This window comes from Antechinus flavipes, chromosome 1, assembly GCF_016432865.1.
Source record: "Antechinus flavipes isolate AdamAnt ecotype Samford, QLD, Australia chromosome 1, AdamAnt_v2, whole genome shotgun sequence".
In the NCBI taxonomy this organism is placed as follows: Eukaryota; Metazoa; Chordata; class Mammalia; order Dasyuromorphia; family Dasyuridae; genus Antechinus; species Antechinus flavipes.
The window spans coordinates 114,148,488-114,169,210 of NC_067398.1; the positions used below are offsets into that span (position 1 = coordinate 114,148,488).

Consider the following 20,723-nt stretch of genomic DNA (forward strand, 5'->3'; position numbering starts at 1 on the left):
CCCAGTAGCAATTAATTATTGACAGAGCATGCGAATTAGAGATAAAAGAAAAGTCGTTCTTTCCTCTCTCACCAGATAGTAAATAAATTTAATTATGGTAGGAGAAGCTAGGGGATCTTTTTTCGTATTAAGTTTTATTAGTTGAGACATTTAAAAGCATGTCATCATAACAAAAAGGTCTTGTGTAATCCTAAATGTACCACTTTGGTGCAGGGCTCAGAAGTGAATAGACTTAATTGAGCAAATGGTAGCAGATGGCCTGCTGTACAGACAGGTATTGTACAGGTTTATTGTCAATTAACTTTTGTCTACATATGCCTATGGCAAATTGACTGTATAATATGTTACTGAGCCCAGCTTTAACACCTGATAGACTTGCCATGCTCTGATTAGGGGGGATAAATGATGCTAAAACCTCTTTGATTTCTTGAAACTCTTACCATAGAGAGTGTCATTAAAAGGGGAAAAAAAGTAAACACTAGATCAAGCAGTAGTCTTTGCAAGTCAAGATAATCTAGGTTTTAGTTCCAGCTCTGCCACAAGTTTGCTATGTAACTGTGAGCAAGTTATTTTACCTTTGCTGTAAAGTAGGGGTTTTGGACTATGTGTTCTTTAAAAGACTTTCCAGCAATAATATTCTATAGTTTAACATCATGTTTCTCTTACAACTCTACAATCTCATGTTCTAAAATTCCTTCCACCTCAACATTTTATATTTGGACATTTTATGTCCCAAAGTTCCTTTACACTCTGACATTTTTTCTTTTAATTTCCCTGCCAGCTCTAACATCTTATTTTCTATATTTTGTGGTACCTTACAGCTCTGAAATTCAATAAATGAGAGATAGTAGATAAATAGGCAGATGGATGAATAGTTAGAGCAAGCATTTATTATATAATTAATGTGAGTTTTGCACTGTGCTGTGTACACATGTAAGCAAGAGAATTCCAACTCTCAAGGAGCTTACATTCTAATAGAGGAAAATGACATTCTAACAGAGGAAAAGTACATTCCTCTAATGGAGAAAGTTGGAAAGGGGAAAAGATTGCCACCAGCAAGGATGTATATGTAGAGGGCTGAAACTCTTGAGTCGATGCACTGAGGTCAGTTTGAACACTTAAGGCTAATTCCTGATTGGACAATACTCTATGGGCATGTGCTTGGGGAATGGCCCTTCCCACTATCCTGTGCTGGCTTGATAATTGGTGTATACAGAGAATTGTAGGAGGGACTAGGGGATGGAGTAAGACAAGCCAGGATCACTTTGATGGTAGACCAGAGAAAAGGAAGATTTCTGAGCTTCTGCTTCCATCCAATTCAAACCTACCTCTAAAGACCAAGGATAAAGACTAAGGACTTTTGCTTATCCTGACTCCAGCTGATTCTAAGGTATCCTGGGTGCTAACGCGGTCATTACACGTATGGTATGGTGCTCATTTAATGAAATAGAGGTCTGGTTCTGGGCAAAAGAAATTAAAAGTTCACCAAAAATCATAGCCAGAGTGATTCTAGGGGCAGGTTCTAAAGTTTCCAAGGGGAGAAGGTAAGGCTAATGACCAAAATAAAGATGCCATCATTTGCGTTTGGTAGCCAAGTGATTTTATGTCAGATGACTTTGATATTCTCAGTTTTAAAGACCCCTCCAGTTTTAAAATTCTAGGATTCTAAGATGGATCAGTTTTTTTGGCTCTCTGTGATTTTTTCATCTCAAAAATTATATTCCAGGTAACAGGAAGATAGCAGAAATTATGAAATGGGAATAACAACTCTCTCCCTTTCTTTTTTCAGAAATGTAATGCCCAAGACACTGGAAGGGCAGATAACAATGGAGAAAACACCGAGTTACTTTGTAACCAATGAAGCTCCCAAACGCATCCACTCCATGGCTAAAGATACCAAGCTGATTGTGGTTGTGAGGAACCCTGTGACTCGGGCAATCTCTGATTACACACAGACCCTGTCCAAGAAACCAGAGATCCCGACCTTTGAAGTTCTAGCCTTCAAAAACCGGACCCTGGGGCTGATTGATGCCTCCTGGAGTGCTATCCGCATTGGGATCTATGCCCTGCACCTGGAAAACTGGCTTCAGTATTTTCCCTTGTCTCAGATCCTGTTTGTCAGTGGTGAGAGGCTGATTGTGGATCCCGCTGGGGAGATGGCCAAAGTGCAGGATTTCCTAGGACTCAAACGAGTGGTGACTGAGAAACATTTCTACTTCAACAAAACCAAGGGGTTCCCTTGTTTGAAGAAGCCAGAGGACAGCAGTGCCCCAAGGTGCTTGGGCAAAAGCAAGGGGCGGACTCACCCCAGAATTGATCCAGATGTGATCCACAGACTGCGGAAATTTTACAGACCCTTCAATGTTATGTTTTACCAAATGACAGGTCAAGATTTCCAGTGGGAACAGGAGGAAAGTGACAAATGAGGCCAGAAATTCTGGGGAAAGCAATCTGATAGATAGAGGTGAATCACTGGCTGAGATGTGAAACTCCCCAGCTGGCTTATGGCCACAGCCTGGCACCCAGGCAGTTCCCAATCCCTTGGTCAGGTTGCAGGGTTCCCATCCCTGCTGAGCTAAAACCTTAATGTCCAAGCAGTAGGAGGTCTTTTATGGGTCTCTCTCCCTTCAGTTCTCCCTCAAATCTGGTATGTTCATTATCCAGTTGAAGGGCTTAGGGAAGGAATAAGTGGGAGATTGCTTTCAGCACAATCCCCCCCACCCCAAAAGGCAAACTATGTCTGCTTTTCACAGCTGGCACATAATCAACTTGACTATCTGAGACCCAGTCCTTTGGTCTTAGCTGGTGAATGTCATTGGCCAGTACAGCATGAGGGTGATCAAGAAGATAATATCCTCCATACACACACATGCATCCATTCACACATCCTTAGCAAAAGTCATGGTTAAACAGGGAAGGAATTGAGTTTGAAGCACCCCCTTCCTCTCACTGGCCAAGATGTCTGATTCATCCTGTATCTGACAACTTTTTATCCTTCAGATGACCTCATTTCCTTATCCCTTGCACAGGCTTATTTAGCCCCTCCAACTAGGAGTCCCAAGAGGCTCCAGATGGCCATTTATAGGAAGGGATGAGGGAGGGATACATGTCTGTGCAGCCCTCAGGAACTCTGATCCTGAGGCTGGGGAGGCAAGTCCAATGTGTCAGAGATCATCAGTTTCCCACAGAAACGCCTCTTATGTAGCCTCTTCATCTTTGATGTTGGGGTAAAAGAGATGTATCCCTCACTTAAATAGATTGCTCCTCAGGGCCACCTCCTCCCCACCAAGTGTAGAAAGCATGACTTGCTTCTAGAGAGCTTTCAGGGTGGAGGACCTCCTCTTCCAGTGGAATGGGGGGGTAAGCTTAGCATCACCTCTCATTTTAGAAGCAGGGGTCTTCCCAAGCAAACTTGATTGTATTGTTCTACTGGCAAGCAGCAGAGTGGCCTCTCAGCTCTTGCAAGATTCCTGAAGTGGTTGGAAAACTAAGATTGTCCAACCCTCTTTTGATTGGGGATAAGGAAAAAAGCCTATTTCCCCAGGAAGACAAAGTGTTCCATGCTGCTTCTGGATAGGATTCTCTGGATCTCTTGCTTAATCTGATGCTCAGGGCCAGGAAGCTATAGCCTGTCACCCACAAGGCATGCCCCTTTGCCTCTTCCTTCCCCACTTCTCCAAAGGCCTGGGACATGGGACACATTCATTCTCTGGAACTGGCTATAAGTAGACCTCTGAGAACTTCCAGGTCTTGAAATGATTGGAATTGAAGTAAATGCCACTAGGTAGCTTGGGGAGGGCAAGAAGCCAGTTCTAGCTGGGCCTCTCAGGCCAGCTTGCTGCTGCCAGTGGTCCATAGTCGGAGGCAAAAGAGCTAACTTCATTTGTCAGACTTGGAGGGGCGGGCCAGAATAGGAATGTGCACATCAGGTGTGGCTGAATAAAATGTCAGTTCCCATTAGCTTGATTTGATTAAAACACAGCGTTTGACACAAAGCACTTTTCCACAGGCCGACAAAACCAGAAATCATTCCAGTAAAACTGAAAATATGTAGTGGGGATGAGTTTAATTTTTCTCAGATGTTATTAAAATGTCATTTCTCCCGCTAAATGAAAACTGTGTTGTTATAAAAATGGAATGCAACCTGATTAATGGGTTCTGATAGCATTTCTTTTAGTCTCCCCAGTTTCCAATAAGCATGCATCCACTCTCAAAGCAGGTTGGATAGTCACAGCTGCATTCTCTTTTGGGACCTGACACCTGCTTCACCTGATGGATCTGGATACTGCAGAAAGCAAGGAGGCTCTTGGGAATATTTTACAGAGCCATGTTCAGGGGAAGGATAGAGTCTGGGACCATGGCTTTCTCTGTCCCAGACAGTTCTGACAAAAAATGGACTCGTGCCTAATTCAGTATATCCAACTGAAACAGCCTTATAAATGAGAATTATTTTTTCAAACAAGAAGGTTCCTATTGAGCTGAAGGCAATAGAAACACCTTTATTACCAAAAAGAAGATATAGATAAGATTTAGGGAAAAAAATGATATATGTAGTATGTGAATATTTGAAAGAAAAAAAAAACACCTTAAATGTAACAGGGTCAAGAAGTTTGCACTGTTAGCTGCTTATATGGCCCATTATACAAAAAGAATTGTTACTCTTCTTCCCTTTCTTTCTCACACACTAGCTATTTTTGCTCTTATGAAATCATCCTCTAATGGAAGAGACCCAAAATAAGTCAGCTTCTGAGATCTAGGGTGTGGTTAAGGGGCTAAAAGCAAGCTAGCTTAGGTTAGCTACCCTAGAAGCAGAATTGGATTTTCACGAGTCTTTGACTCTTGCCCAGATGATAAATGGGGAACTGGGGGTTCTACATGTAACAGCTATCAAGGAGCATCTGTTTATACAAAATCCCAGCCCCCTTTTCCTCCCAGCCCTTTTCTTGGAGAATCCCCCAACTGAAACCTATAGTCTAGAACTTATTTAGGAAAGGGATTTAAGAGCTAAATTTCCTCATTCTCAAGGGAGGAATACTCTCTAACAGGGTTCCTCAAACTACGGTCGCAGGCCAGATGCAGCAGCTGAGGACGTTTCTCTCCCTCACCCAGGGCTATGAAGTTTCTTTATTTAAAGGCCCACAAAACAAAATTTTTGTTTTTACTATAGTCCAGCCCTCCAGCAGTCTGAGGGATAGTGAACTGGACCCCTATTTAAAAAGTTTGAGGATCCCTGCAGTGAGTCTATAACATCTTTAACAAGACCCTTCCTTTCAACAAGCCTCAGTTTTCTCCTCTGTCAAATGGAAATTTGGATTAAATAATTTCTTAAATTCTAATCCTAAAATGCACCCCAGATTAGTGGTAGGGTCAACTCAGTACCTTCATCACATCTGGTACAACTCCCTTCAGTCTACCTGTCTGTCCTATCTAGGAAAACATTTATAAAACAAGGAAAAATAATGCATTTGCAATCAGGTTTGGATAAGAGTTCCTGAGGAGATAAGCCAGACAGCTTAATATGAAATCTTCCCTTGCCTCCTCAGTCTCCTTTCAATGTTGATTTCTACAGAAAGGGTTTTAGGAGCAAGTCCATGTTGGATCAGATGTGATAAAGTTGGGATTTTAGATTTGACTCCCGGGGAATAAAACCATGGCCCAAGGTGCTTATAATTTGTATTTCTTCTCCCTTCCTATCCCTCCAAGGATTTCTTTTTTATGTAGGTTATATCTCTATGATCCAGGGAGAAGTAAAGCACTTAGGGACTCAAAAAGGCCTTTCCTAGAGTTTGGAATAAGTGAAAAAAATTCCTTATTTTTCCTCTGTGTGTTGAACAGAAGAGGATTTAAAAAAAAATAAGATACTTTGGTCAAGGGCTAACCATCACCTCTTCAATAGCAGGCAAGGGTTATGGATATAGCTACTCTTACCAGATGTCTTGTCCTTGAAAACAGCTCTCAAAAGGGTCTCTCACAGCTCCAGAGAGGCAGAAGAATAGGAAACCATTCTTCAGAAATGTCATAAAGGAAGGAAGAAAGAGATTTATTAATTTTTAAAGCATCCATTTGGAGACATATTTGAAAGATCCAGATTCCAAAAAGAAATACAAAAATTTATATTGTTAAACCTTGCTTTTTACATTGTTGACTTTGGTTTTATTTTACATGACCCTTTAAAGGGATATGCTGAGCCCAAATTGCCTTTTTAAAAAAAAATGGGACACTTGACAAAAGGAATTATTTCCTAGCTAGGTGGGTGTAACTCACCTGCAGGAAGAGAATTGGGTTAATAATTTTTTTCTTTCCTATTTAAATGTCAGCATTGCAACCCACAAGAGATTGAATTTTGTATTTGATTTCAATTAGCAAAGCATAAATTATGTTTAATTTTTTACAAGCTGTGTGGATGATTCACCGTTCTGGAAAGGCTGCTGCCGGGTGGTTCAGGGCTGGGAAATGGAGAATTTAGCCTTCCAAACTATGCTTGCTGCTGACAGTTCTGCCTAATAGGCCTCTTTCTTTCTGTATTGGTCTGTACTGGAAGGAGATGAGCAACTCAAATTTTAAATCTGAACCAGCCAGCTCTAATAAAATATTGTGGCAGCCACATCTCTGGGCTCCATTGATATTTAGCTTCTGCTCATGAACTATGCCTGAAATACAAGCAATCAATAAACCAATCAACATATATTTATGAAATGCAGCATTGTGCTAGGTACCAGGTATGAAAAGATGAGATGATCTAGTCCCCACCCTCACGGAGTTTATATTCTAGATGAAGTCTCTGATGATCAGATTCTAGCCTAGGAATTGTTCACCTTTATTTAATTTTTTTTGAATCTTGCACCCTTTTGACTGTCTAGTGAAACCCATGAATTTCTTCTCAGAATGTTCTTAAATGCATGTGATAAAATACATAGAATTATCCAGGAAATTAGTTTTATTGAAATAAAAATGCATTTTCTCACATCCACCTTCAGGAACCACTGGAAGTCTATCATAAGATTCTAGGTTAAGATTTTCTTCAAAAAGTCCAACACTCTAGATATAGGTTAATGTCCAGTCTGTCACCTGAACAAACAGCTCCTGAGGTGACACTCAGACTTAAAAGTACTCATTTCCCAAATAGTAGGTGAGTCTTGGAGGAAAAAAAAGAAAAGGAGTAATAGCATTGAAATTTGACTGTGCTGCTCTCTGTCAATTCAATTCATTTTACTAGACATATAATAGAAAAACTACTGGAGAGAATGAATGCAGTCAGTGAATCCTGGTTTTTCTCTTCGATGTTTTTGATACTAATATGAGCCTACTATATACAGAACATTGTGCTATGCCCTGAAGGAGTCATAAAGAAGAGTTAGATATGATGACTCTATCATTCAAGGAGTTCACAGTCCAATGGGTTGATAACACACAAACAACTAAGTACAAACAAAATAAATTGGAGATAATCAGAGAAAAAGCAGTGAAGAATGTCACTGAAAAACTTCTTCTAGGATTGAGATAATTCAAGTTCCTTAATCTGTGTGGTGATCCTTAGATCCTTAGGCATATAGCCATGTCTATATTGCAACTATTCTTGGAAACACAACTTTCCTAGGTCGAAAAGATATGAAATTACACTAACAACTCATTTGTAAACCTTCAGGCACAATTTAAATGTGATACGTTATTATTGGGAGCAGGATTGGAGCTATGATTTCACTAATATGACTTTTCTGCACTTTATGGTCTTAGAGTTGCTTGAGGCACTTAGAGGTTAAGTGACTTACTCAGAATCATATAGCCCATACCCATCAGTGGAAGAATTCGAATGGTAGCCTTCCTGAACTCTCTATCCAATGAGACATTCTGCCTCTCTTATTATTAATAATAAATATCAAAATTACAGGCCCTAACACTTTTGAATTTATCATCTAGTTAGGGACTGAAGTTGGGGGTTGGAATACATAATCCTTGAGGTCCCATTTCATTTTATAATTCTGGGATATCGCTCTCTTTAAAAAAAAAAAATCCTTTTTGGATTCCCTCATGATTTTTCTACTCTCACATAAACCCTATTACTCTGCTCAGCAGATTCCAAAGAAGCCAGCTACTCATAAAATGATGAATTTTGAACTTCATCTTCCCTGTGAAGTCTCCATTCACTGACCAGTTATTGCTTTCTCCCTCTTGAAATCATTAATTATGTTATGTTGTTTTTCTATGCACTCCAACCCCAATTCAATGTAAACTCTTAGAAGGCAGGGACTATCTTGTTTTCATCTTTCTAACTTCAGTCCCTATCATAGTAGGTAGGTGCTTTAATGTATTAGATACAGAATGAATTTTTTTTTAATTAAAAGACCCTATGAAATATAATGGACATATTGTGGAATGTCAGGAAGGCTTGGGTTTGAATCCCACTTCATATAGTGACCAATTGTGGGATATTGTGTGATCAAGTCATTTGACCTTTCTCAACCTTAGTTTCCTCATCTGTAAAATGGAGGTGAGAATAGCATTTACTTCACAAAGTTGTAACCAACAAATCTGATAAAATATGTAAACTGTTTTGTGAACCCAAAAGTTCTATAAAAAAGCTATCATTATTATTGAATTTTAAGGGTCTCTAAAGGTCATCCATTCTAACCCTCACTTGAGAGTTGACAAAAATAAAGAAATTTAAGTGACTTATCAAAGATCCAATGGCTAAGTGGCTGAGCTAGAATTTAAAGTCAGGTTTTGTGACTCTCAAGCTAGGGATTTTATGCTCTCCTAACTAGGCTACCAATCCAAGAAGTCATTCCTATATTTCAAGGACCAGACTCAGATGAAATGTATTGTCTTCTTATTCAATAAAATTGTAAAGTATAGAAATAGAAGGGGATGATGCTCAAGGAAATGGAAGCAGCTTCTCAAGGGCCCAGCAAATGACTCGTAACAAAATGTAATTTGATAATTGGTGTCACTTGAAAAACACAGAATTTCTAGCTTTGCATAATAGATGCCTATACCATATGATATCCAGTACACAAGAGACAAAGCTTGTTAACATGCACCAAAGAAATCAACCAATAACAACAATAAGTACCATTTATATAGTACTTTTAAAGTTTGTGAAGTGCTATGTGAATAATATATCATTTTATCTTCACAAGAACACTGGTTAGAAGGTGTTATTTTTATCTATTTTATAGATAAGGAAACTGAGGCAGACAGATCCAATGACTTGCCTAGAGTCATGTGTCTAGAAAGTATCTGAAACCAAATTTGAATTTTCCTGACTGGGCCCCAACATTCCATTCACTCAGCCACCCAGAAGTATTTGTTAAAACATTTACTATGTACCAGGCATTGATTTTTTTCAATGAGAATATAAAGACAAAAATGAAATAATCGTTTCACCTCAAGAAATCTTATTTTATCAAAAGATGTATATTTACTGGAGAGTCTCTAAGTGAAGATTAAGACTATATGCTTAAGCATGAGTGAAAAACAATATCATACACACACACACACACACACACACACACACACAAATACAAATTGAGGGCAGCTCTGTGGTGCTGTAGCTGGTCCTGGAGTCAGGAGGACCTGAATTCAAAATTGGCCTAAGAATTGACCCTGGGCAAGTCACTTAATCTCAATTGCCTCCTCACCCCCATCTCCAAAAGGAACCGGCATCTGAATTGAAAAGAATTCTACTTTCCATGAAATCCTGGAGTATTGATGCTTAAATGGACTTTAGGGATTACCTATCCAAATAATCTCATTTTATAGGTGAATTTTATAGAGGTAAATATTTGAATAGAGCCACACAGCTTGAATATGGAAGAGCTGAGACCTAGTTTTTCATGCTGCAGGTTCATGATTCTGTCCATGACATTGGGCTTCTTGGATGATTCACTTGTTCTGTCTGGCTTTGGTTTCTACATCTATAAAAAAACAAACAAATAAAATGTTTTATTAGTAATCTATAGTTCCCTCCAGTTTTGATACCCTATGACTCTATAATAATAACTATGAGGATGTTCCTGGAGAGAAGGAGGCTGGGTCAGGATGTTTAGAATAGTAACCTGAGAAAAACAAATATATGCATATGTATACACCCATATATTTGTTTCTAGAAATATACTTGATGGGGTAGTCAGAACCCTTAGAATTCAGCCAAGGTAAGACGATTAGGAGAAAAATTGGGAAGCACTAAGGATAGAGTCCTGTGATGATTTAACCAGAGAGTCAGCAGTAGCTCACTCAGTGAACCTTGGCAGATAGCTGGTCGTATCTAATCTGCCCTCCCATCGGTAGGTATAAAAAAGTAAGAAGCATGGAGCTCACAGTCTTTGCTATATTGCCCTGGAAGAGTCCAGTGGCAGTACAAATGGCATAGCCTTATTCCTAGCTGAGTTTAGGATGAAAACAGCATTACGGTACAGTGAGCAATAATAGTTAGAGCTGACATTTATGCATCATGTTGAAGTTTACAAAATGTTTTCCTTCTCAACCCTGTGGGGTTGATAGGATAATAATACCTATGGCATTTGATAGGGTTGTTTCAAGATTAAATAAGATAGTGAGTCTAAAATGCTTTGTAAACCTTAAAGGACTATATAAATGCTAATATTAGTGTAAGTAAAAGGCAACTTCTTGAAGGAGATAAAATCCTGCTTTTGCAGTCAGGATGACCTTGGTTTGAGAATTACCTCTGACACGCCTGTGACTCTGAGCACGTCCCTTAATTTGCCCCAGACAACACTCTAAGACTGAAGTACAGAGCAAATACCAATCTCCAATGGTGGAAGGAGTTTCCTCATCTGGATGAATTGAAGAACTCATTTCTTCTCTCTCTTAGTCTGTTATTCTTTCCATTAGATTCTGCTGGATTCAACCATTCAGGTGTCCTTTGCCAATAGCAGTAAGTTCTCCACACCCAAGTATACATGTGAGGGACATATGATCACCACTAACAACTGTGGATGAAATGGAATAGTAATTATGGATATGTCTCTGCTGGATAATAAAGTGAGTTTATGTGGTTGCTCTCTAGCTGGTTAAAAATCAATTGAACACAATTGTTAAATAACCTACTATGTGTAAATCATTGTACAAGATGCTAAGGTTGTAACTAAGGTGAAAGACACTATCTTCCCTTTAAACATTTGTAGCCGACTAGTTTCGTGGCATAAATTAATGGTGTCACATCAGTGGAATCAGATAAAAAGGCAAAATGAAAGTCCATCTAATTCAAAGGCTCCATAGTCATGGGTTCACTTGAGTTAGTGGGTTTAGATATACCTGTCATCATCATGGTGTTTGGCTACCTCAAAAGCTCATCTGAGTTTAGGGATAGGTTTCACCTGGAGGAGTGATGTACTGGGATCATTTTAAATGGTCCTACTTTTAATACTTCAGAAATCCCATCACTGAAGAGTTCAACCTCAATTCTTTAGTAGATAGTTGCAAACAAAATTTTAGCCCATTGTCATTCCACCCTCCAATTCAACTAATATCAATCATTTTGTAATGAGCTTTTCCACTCTGGGTCAAACTAATCCTCAGGGAATAGACATAGCATTCAAAGCTGCCTCCAAACTTAGAATTCCAGTCAGAATCTGAGGCCCTTGGAACAACCTTTTAGAACTCTGGACCATTTCCATGTGGGATTCTGGAATCCTTTTCCTAAAAAAAAAATTGCCACCAAAATGCCAGTCTGTTAAACATAATATTTTGAAAGACAATCCATTTATGGCAGTTAATGTCTGCTGGAGAAATTACCTATGAAATCTCAGTGATGGAATAGAATTGCAGCTTTCTATGGTGTTTTAAGACCATATGAACAAAAAATTTTGTCCTAATTGAGGCTTCTACCATACTCAGGCAACAAATATTTCAATAGTGTGAGGCATATAGATCTATAATGAAAAAAATATAATTCACAGCTATAATACATACTTATGCTACTTTATCCAATGACTAGCATTTCTTAGTTCTCTTCCTTACATTTCCTTAACTAGGAAATGAAGAGATTCTCAAATGTAGTAATTCATAATCTCTCAGAAGTCACAGGATCTCAACCGGTCAATCCTCTGCTTGCACAATCATTTTGAGGACTGATTGGCCTCCTGTAAGTTACATGAACAAAAGAGTACTTTTTTTCTCATTAAGAATACTGAATTTAGAAATTAGGACGCCTACATTCAAAATCTGTCTCTGATAATACTCAATATAATCGTAGCAAGTCATTTCCAATGTCTAAACCTTAATTTCATTCTTTATAAAATGAAAGGATTAAACTAAATGACTTCTAAGGAACTTCTACTCCTAAATCCTGTGATATGAAGATACTACTTTGTCTTCTCATTGACCTTTATCTTGTTCCCTTTGCTTAATTACTCTCCCCTAATACCTATGTGTCAAAGAACTGGCTTGTGTTGAGAGTCGGTGCAGACTAAGATTGCTGCAAGGGAAGACTTTCACTGAGTCTGAGCTCCAAAGGTTAGAATAAGAGCACTTTGGTCATGTTCATTGTTGAAGGCAATCAAGGAAAGCCATAGATCACATGCTTAGTGCTAAAGGGAACTTCAGATATCATTTGGTCCAAATACCTCACTTTGCAGAAGAGGAAATCAAGACCCAGAGAGCAGAAGCAATTTGTCATAGCTCATACAAGTGGTAAGTAGCAAAGACAGAATATGACCCCAGAATTTCTGACTCCAAAGTGTAACTTTTTTCATCTCACTGAATTTAGAATCAGAACTTGTTTGGTTATTTCCCAATCTTGAATGACACTTCATGACCCTATTTGGATTTTTCTTGGCAAAAATATTGGAGTAGTTTGCCATTTCCATCTCAATCTCACTTTACAGATGAGGAAACTGTGGCAAACAGGGTTGAGTGACTTGCTTAGGGTCAGATAGATAGTAAGCTTCTGAGGCCAGATTTGAACTCAAGAAGATGAGTCTTCCTGATATTAGGGCTGGTGCTCTGTGCACTATGACACCATCCAGCAGACCTGGCTCTACAACTTACTTGACATCTCTGTGTTTTGGTGTCCACATCTTTAAGATGGCTACCCTCACAAGGTTGTTAAGATGATAAAATGAGACAACATATGTGAAAAGGAAACAGTAAGTGGAAAGAAGATTAGAAAAATTAAGAGAACCTAAGAGTTGGATAGGACATCTAGACCAACTCATGCCTGAAGGAGGATTGATCACCAGAGCAACACATCTGAGAAAGATTCATCTAGCCTTTGTGATTTTCAATGATGTAGATTCATTGATTTCAGGAACAACCTGTTCTGCTTTGGAATAGCCCTAATCATTAGGAAGTTGTGGTGTTTTGTGTGTGTGTGTGTGTGTGTGTGTGTGTGTGTGTGTGTTTGTGATATCTAACTTCACCCCTTTGTATACACCATTCATCACTTCTGTAGAAATTCATTCCTCTAAAGGCAAGTAGAATAAATCTAATCCTTCCACACAAAAGCCTTGGATCCAGCTCTCATGTCCCCTTTCCCTCTGACCCATAACTCTATTTTTTCACACTAAAAACCCTTCATCCCCCAAATGATTCTCACATAGCATGATCTCAGTGCTGGCCCCTAATTTGGATGCTTTCAGTTTAACAATGTTATCAAGAATCAAGATCTCATACTGCCACTTAGCTTAGGGATCATGTACCAGTCATTTCTATGCTCTGTGTTTCAGTTTTCCATTCTGTCAAATAAAGGCACTGGGCCAGATGGTTTCTATGTTTCCTAAATCTATGAGGATAGATGAAGAACAACAGACACCATGTCACCTATCCCTCATGTTCAAACATTACTGTTATTCAACTATTCCTGGTAGATGAACATAAATTTAGACTTATTCAGATATAGTACTTTATAGTGTCTTTTTCATCTCTCAGATTGTGGTGATGATTAGGGATCTAAAAGATATAGCATGTCTAGTCCTCTCCAGCCATTCTCTCAATGCCCACATTTAATAATGATGGATCTAAATCAAGGCACTTCCAGCATTAATGTTCAGAATTTTTATTCCATTATTAAGGAAATGGCAAAATCATGCTAAGCAGAGAAATGTACTGATGGCATTGCTATTATGACTAATACTGTTGTATCAGTATATAATTTTTTTTAAAAAAAGATATATTTTAATTTTATATTATGTATTTTCCCAATGTATCTTCTTCCCTTTCACCCTGACTCAAAGAGGAAGAACAATAGTGTTCTCAAATAATCCACAATGAAATCTTATAGTATATGTGATTTTTCAAACTAATCAATGGCCCTTGCCTTGGCAAAGAAGGAAAGGAGATATATTCTCAGATCTCTTCAGAGTCAGGCTTGGTCATTATGCTTACCAAGTTTTAAGTTTTTTTTTTCTTTTTTATTAATCTTTCATTTAAACTGTTGTAATCATTGTGCATATTGTTTTCTTGGTTCTACTAATTGTACTATTCATCAATTCATATAAACCTTCCTATGCTTCTCTGTAATCTTCATAATCTCCATTCCTTAAGCTGCAGTTATAGTTTAGTTTCATTTACATAATGCAATCCATTTGAACTATTACCCACTCAATAATTATCTTTGCTATTTCTAGTTTTTTGCTATTATAGAAAAGTGCTGCTTTTAAATATTTTGATGGACATAGAACTTTTCTTTACACTTTTGACCTTCTTGTCTGCTACCTAGTTGTGGGGTTCTCCTGATAAGCGTATAGACATTTTTTGGTCACTTTCTTCAAATCTTTCCACATTTTATTCCAGAATGGCTGAACCAAACCACAATTCCACCAATCATATTCTATTAAAAAAAAAAAGATTCCCAGAAGATATCATGAATCTGTAAGTAAAATCCCACATGAAAGAGAACAAAATCTTTGGTAATCCACACATATGAGAGACACCCATCCTTTCCCTGCCAATATAAGGTTGCCTGGTGCTTATTCTCCCCCAGCAAAGGAAGTCTGCTTCAGAAAGAGGAAACCAGACATAAGCTCAATTGATTGAGATAAATTTTAATAGACTGCATCTGGATCTGCTAAGGTTAGAGCGCTGTACAATGCACTGAAAATACAAAGATGAAACATGACAGTATGTCCTGAAGGAGCTTACAATCTATGGAGAAATTCAACATGAATAAGTATCCTATAAGGGGAATTAAGAGAAACAAAGTAGACGATTCTGAAAAAAAATTCAGAAGAAACAATATTAACAAGTGAAAGATAATTTTCAGACGTGTGTGTGTGTGTGTGTGTGTGTGTGTGTGTGTGTATAAAATCAGGGGACCTGAATTCAAAACCCAACTTTTAAAATACTATCTATGTGACTTCAAGGATTCCACTTACTCTCACTAAGGCTCATTCTTTCTCTGTTAAATGAAGGAATTGAAGGTCCTATGAGGTAATACATAATCTGGACCTTCAAGGAAGAGCAGGATTTTGACAAGAAGTTATAGTTCCTGTTGCCATTGTGAAAGGACACTATAAACAGATGCAAACACATTCCAGTCTCAGGGATGGCTTGTGGAGATGTACAGAAGTAGAAATAGCATCACTGTTATAGGGGGAAGTTATTATTTAATTTTGGCTAGAATGTTGAATATGGGGAGTAAAGGGGAAAGAAAATGCAAAATGCAAAAAATGCAAAAGAAGAAATCCAGTGCATGTAGTTACACTGCATTACTCTTTCTAAACCCTGGTTTAATGCTGAATCAAGGTCGATATTATCATCTCCTTAAGGAGAGCTTCTCCTTTGAGAAATCATACACCTATGAAGAGCCAGTTTTTCCATTTCTCACACATAATATGATAATACTCATATTGATATATTGACTTAAAGTTGACAAAACATTTTACCCATATAATCCAATTTGATCACATGACTCAAAGTATCTAATAAAGATTTTTCTTTTCATTGTGTAATGTTTTGAGGCCTATGTTTTTGTCACCAAGAAATCCTGGGGGTTATCAAAATCCCCAATAAATGATCAAAATGAATGTTTTTCCTCTCTCTGACTCTCTCTGTCTCTCTGTCTTTATCTCTGTCTCTTTTTTTTCTCTATGTTTCTCTCTTTCTGTTTCTCTGTTTCTTTCTCTGAATATTTACGTATGGGAGAAGAAAAAAGTGATAATTAGTAAAGCCTTTGGTTTCTCTGGTAGCACTGGAGGTGACCACAGCAGATTCTATGGGGCCCTCAGAGAAACATTACTGAGCCCACGTACAGCATGGTGATGGAAAGACATTCCTTTTTCTGTCACTTAAGAAGAAAACTGGCCCCGTTTTGCTCACTGTGCAGCAACCTCCGAGGGGGCCAAGGGAGAAGCCCTACTCCCCAAGAATGCCTAGGGAGAAGGCTTTGGAAATGAAAGCTTTCATCATCTTTGGCATTTGTGAGCCTCCTGTCGGGGATCGAGCCACCTCTCAGAAAGGAAGAAAAAAAAAAAGAAATGCAATGGGCATTGTTTATGCCACAGGCAGCATGGCAAAAAGATACTGCCTAATGTTCTAAAGCATCATATATCCAGGTGTAAAATCAGCCACTCTCTTCTACTTCTTTTTCCTTTTCTGTTTGTTTTCAAATAGGGACGATGGCAGCCATTTCACAACAGGGCTTTTTGACTCATTGTTGGCCTGCCACTTACCTCTCAATGACCTTACCTCTCTGACTTTTGGTTTCTTCATCTGTGAAATTATGGGGTTGGACTAGGGGATCTCAAATGTTCCTTCTAGATTTAATATTCCATGTTTTATAGGCCAAGGTTCCTTTTAGCTCAAACGTTCTATATATAGTGTCCAAGGTCCCAGATCTAACATCCATCCTACATTTATTAAGTGTTTACTATGTGCAATGCACTCTATTAGGCATTGGGGATATCCATAAAGACAAAGGTGAAATGATTCTTGTCATCAATAAGCTTATTTTCTCCTGGGCTTATTGTGATAGCATACAATATAGGACCCATACTTGTCCTTTCATTTTCTCCTTCTTCCCTCTCTCCTTCTTTCCTTTTCTCCCTCTCTCCCTCCCTTCCTTCATTGCTTCCTTATTTCCTCCCCTTCTCTCTCCCTTCCTCTTTTCTTCCCTTCCTCCCTCCCTTTCTTCCTCTCTTCCTTCCTCCCTTCCTCCCTCCCTTTTATCCTTCCTTCTTATTCTTCTTTTCTCCCTTCCTTCTTCTCTCCCTTCCTTCCTTCCTTCCTTCCTTCCTTCCTTCCTTCCTTCCTTCCTTCCTTCCTTCCTTCCTTTCTTCCTTTCTTCTTTCCTTCCTTCCTTCTTTCCTTCCTTCCTTCCTTCTTTCCTTCCTTCCTTCTTTCCCTTTTTATATCATTTTACCTTCCTTCATTCCCTACCTCTTTTTATGTCTTTTCATTCTTCTTCCCTTGTTTTTTTTTCTTTCTTCCTCTCTCTTTCTTTAGCCATTTTATCCAGTGACTGGCATCGAGTAGGTGCTACATTATGTTATATTATATTAAAGCATATTGCTTTTACCAGTCTTAAAATAGGCAGCTTCTCTGGTGCTGAGTGAGCAGACCTGCAATGACTTCAGAGGCAGGTAGGTGACTTAGTGGAGAGAATACTAAGTTGGAGTGAGCAAAACCTGAGTTCAAATTTGACCTTAGACAGTAACTAGCAAATATCTTGAGCAAGTCAATTAATTTCTGTTTGTCTTAATCTATTGGAGAAGGAAATGGCAAACCACTCCAATATCTTTGCCAGGAAAACCCCAAATGAGTGATTCCATTTGTGATCAGTCATATACAATGAATGACTGAATAACCACGATAAATTCTCAAATCATTAAGGTGGGTAGTAGGGTGTGTTAAAGGCTACTCCTCATAGTTCCTGAAGGCCATAGAAAGCAGTTACTATTCATTCAGAAATGGCTTCACTATATCTAAAAGAGGAAAGGTTTGCCATTTTCCTATGGTTGAACAGGTGTATAGGTGAATGGAAATATGATTAACTTGTAATAATCTCTCAATCACTAATTTTGTGACATATAACAAACATTGATTAAGTATCTACCATATACACATTCCTGTCCTAGGAGTGAATAAAATATTCTCTTTGTCTTCAAGGAGGCTATAGTCCATGGGTCTTCAAACTACAGCCTGCGGGCCAGATGCAGCAGCTGAGGATGATTATCTCCATCACCCAGGGCTATAAAGTTTCTTTATTTAAAGGCCCACAAAACAAAGTTTTTGTTTGTACTATAGTCCATCCCTCCAACAGTCTGAGTGACAGTGAACTGGCCCCCTATTTTAAAAGTTTAAGGATCCCTGGCAGAGAAAAGTCATAGACATCGATGAATATAATACAAATGAAAAGATAGAATACAAATACGAAACAAGCTATTATATGATATATAGAAGGAGGGAGGAAGAGAGGAAGAAAGAAGGGAGGAAGGATTAAAGGAACATGAGATCAGATAAAGGAGAAAAACACTTCTAGGCAGGTGACCAGGAAGAACTTCATGGAGGAGAAGCCAGTTAAACTGCCTTGAACTCTAGATAGCATTGCTGAATATGGTCTAGAATTGTAAAACTGGAAAGAAACAGAGGGAACAGGCAAAAGAATAGCCCATTAGTGGCAACTGAATGTAAATCAAAAACGCTATATTCGCTTTTCTTTTTCTTCTGTTTTATTTTCTGTCAGGGTTTTTCCCTTTTGTTCTGATTTTTCTCTCCCAACATGGTTCATAAATGTGTATTTAAAAAATTAGTGTAAATTTATAACCAGAAATTTTTTTAAAAAGAATAATTAGGATCAATAGACATCTTATCTTTTCTTCATGTTCTTCAGATTTCACAACTTCATTTAGTCTCTTCTAGCATTTTTTTCTCTCTAGTCAAGAAAATATGGCTAAGCTACAACAAAAAAAATCTCTTTCTATAATTTACTGTTATTTTTATGTGATGAGAGAAATAGAATCCATGACCTATGAAAATGGTTTGAAGAAGATGGGCAAGTATGTTCTATAGGATACAAGGCTTAATCTGCTCCCTTAATACTAAAAACTTGGACAGTATATTAGTGACATGCCAGGAAATTGAATTTCTTCCATTTGAATTGTCTTAGGAAGATTATGAAGATCGCCAGGGCAGGATAAGATATCAGAAACTGAGGTCCTTTCTTGAACTAAACTGCCAAGCATTCCGATTCTACTACAGAGTGCACAACTCTATTGGGCTAGTCACATTGTTTGAATGCCAAATGTAGGATTGTCAAAAAAAAAAATTATGGAGAACTCATACAAGACATTCACAAGACACTCTCAAGATTTTTCTCTCTTAAGAACTCTAGAATCAATTCTATGACAGGGGAGGCACTGACACAGGACTACCCATCATGGCTTGCCCTCATCAGAGAAGGTACTATGCTCTATGAGCAGAGCAGAATAGAATTAGCTCAGAAGAAATTCAAGATGCACATAGAGAGTCTACCCCAAATGTCCTATTAGGATCTATTTGTGTCCTACCTGTGGCAAAGCATTCCAAGCTCTTATTGGTCTGATCATCTCCAGTTGGACACTCTGTAACTTGACTCAATGTAGTGATGTCATTTTGGTCCTCTTTAAGAATAAAGGATAACTAATCACCTAACCAAGTCTACCCAAGTCCCTTTCCACCATACTACAATACATTAGAACAAATGTAAGAGTTCTTTCCAAATATTTCTTCTCAATTTGGATGTTATTTATTTAAATACATGACATAGAGGCATGATATATCTATTAATAAATTAGGACTGTCTCATGCAAGGGAAATTAGAGTTCTTCATCTTGGCTTTAGAGGGTAGACCCAGAAGCAACAGACCAAAGTTGAATAAAGTGAAATTTTGACTTAATGTGAGTGATTAGTTTCCCACAATTTCCAAAAATAGAACAGTTGCCTTGGGAAATGGTAAATTTCCCTTCATTAGAGGTCTTCAAGCTGAGGCTATATGAATATTTCTCCTAGTTATTATAGGACGAGATTTGACTAGATGGCTTTTGTGATCCCTTTGGATAGGAAGATTCTGTACTGTTCATAGAATTATATTTTGACTGAAGAATTCTTGGGGCTAACCCTGTGAAAAGTTCTAAATTTATACATTAAAAAAATAAAAAAGAAACAAGCCAAGAGAAGCCATTGGTCATGCTGCTAAGGAAGTAGTGGAGTCGGGATTCAAAACTAGGACTCCTGGCTCCAAATCTAATGTTCTTTCCTTTCTCACTTGAGAATGATTCTGTTTGTGTGCTCCTATCTGGGCATGGAGAACACCTGATTACCATTTCCCCTTTAAGAATTTTACAGAATAAAAAATTTGGTGCTGCTGCTGCTGCTATTCTGTGAGTTCCTGAAGGACCATTTTCCAAAAATAGTGACTGACCATTCTCCATCTCTATTTTGATTAGAGAGGAAATGACTTCAACTGTTGCAAGAGAGACATAATTGAGAATCATCAATAACCTTTAATTTTCTGTAGGATTTTTCTATTTCCAAAATAGTAATATATCCATAAAGTAATTTGGTCCCCACAGAATCTATATGAAAGAGGCAAGGCAGGAAATTATTATCCCCATTTGATACATGAGATAACCAATGGCTAGAAGGAAAAAGACTTGCCTAAAATCCCAGAGCTATCAAGTGTCAGAGCCAAGATTAGAACTTGAGCCCTCACATGTTTCCATGCAGTGCAGGAATATTTCAATTAAATCACACTGTCCACTTCAAGGTTATAGTTGAAAAATTCCTGG

General features: G+C 38.2%; 1 protein-coding gene across 1 annotated transcript in view; it reads left to right on the plus strand.

Annotated features, from left to right (window-relative positions):
• The window catches only part of HS3ST4 (heparan sulfate-glucosamine 3-sulfotransferase 4), a 445,963-nt gene extending 434,938 nt beyond the window's left edge, over positions 1–11,025 (plus strand). The window contains exon 2 of the mRNA XM_051988217.1: positions 1,790–11,025. Within this exon, the coding sequence (XP_051844177.1) occupies positions 1,790–2,426 (637 nt within the window). The 3' untranslated portion in view covers positions 2,427–11,025. The remainder of the gene's footprint in view (positions 1–1,789) is intronic.
• Positions 11,026–20,723: the final 9,698 nt, after the last annotated feature.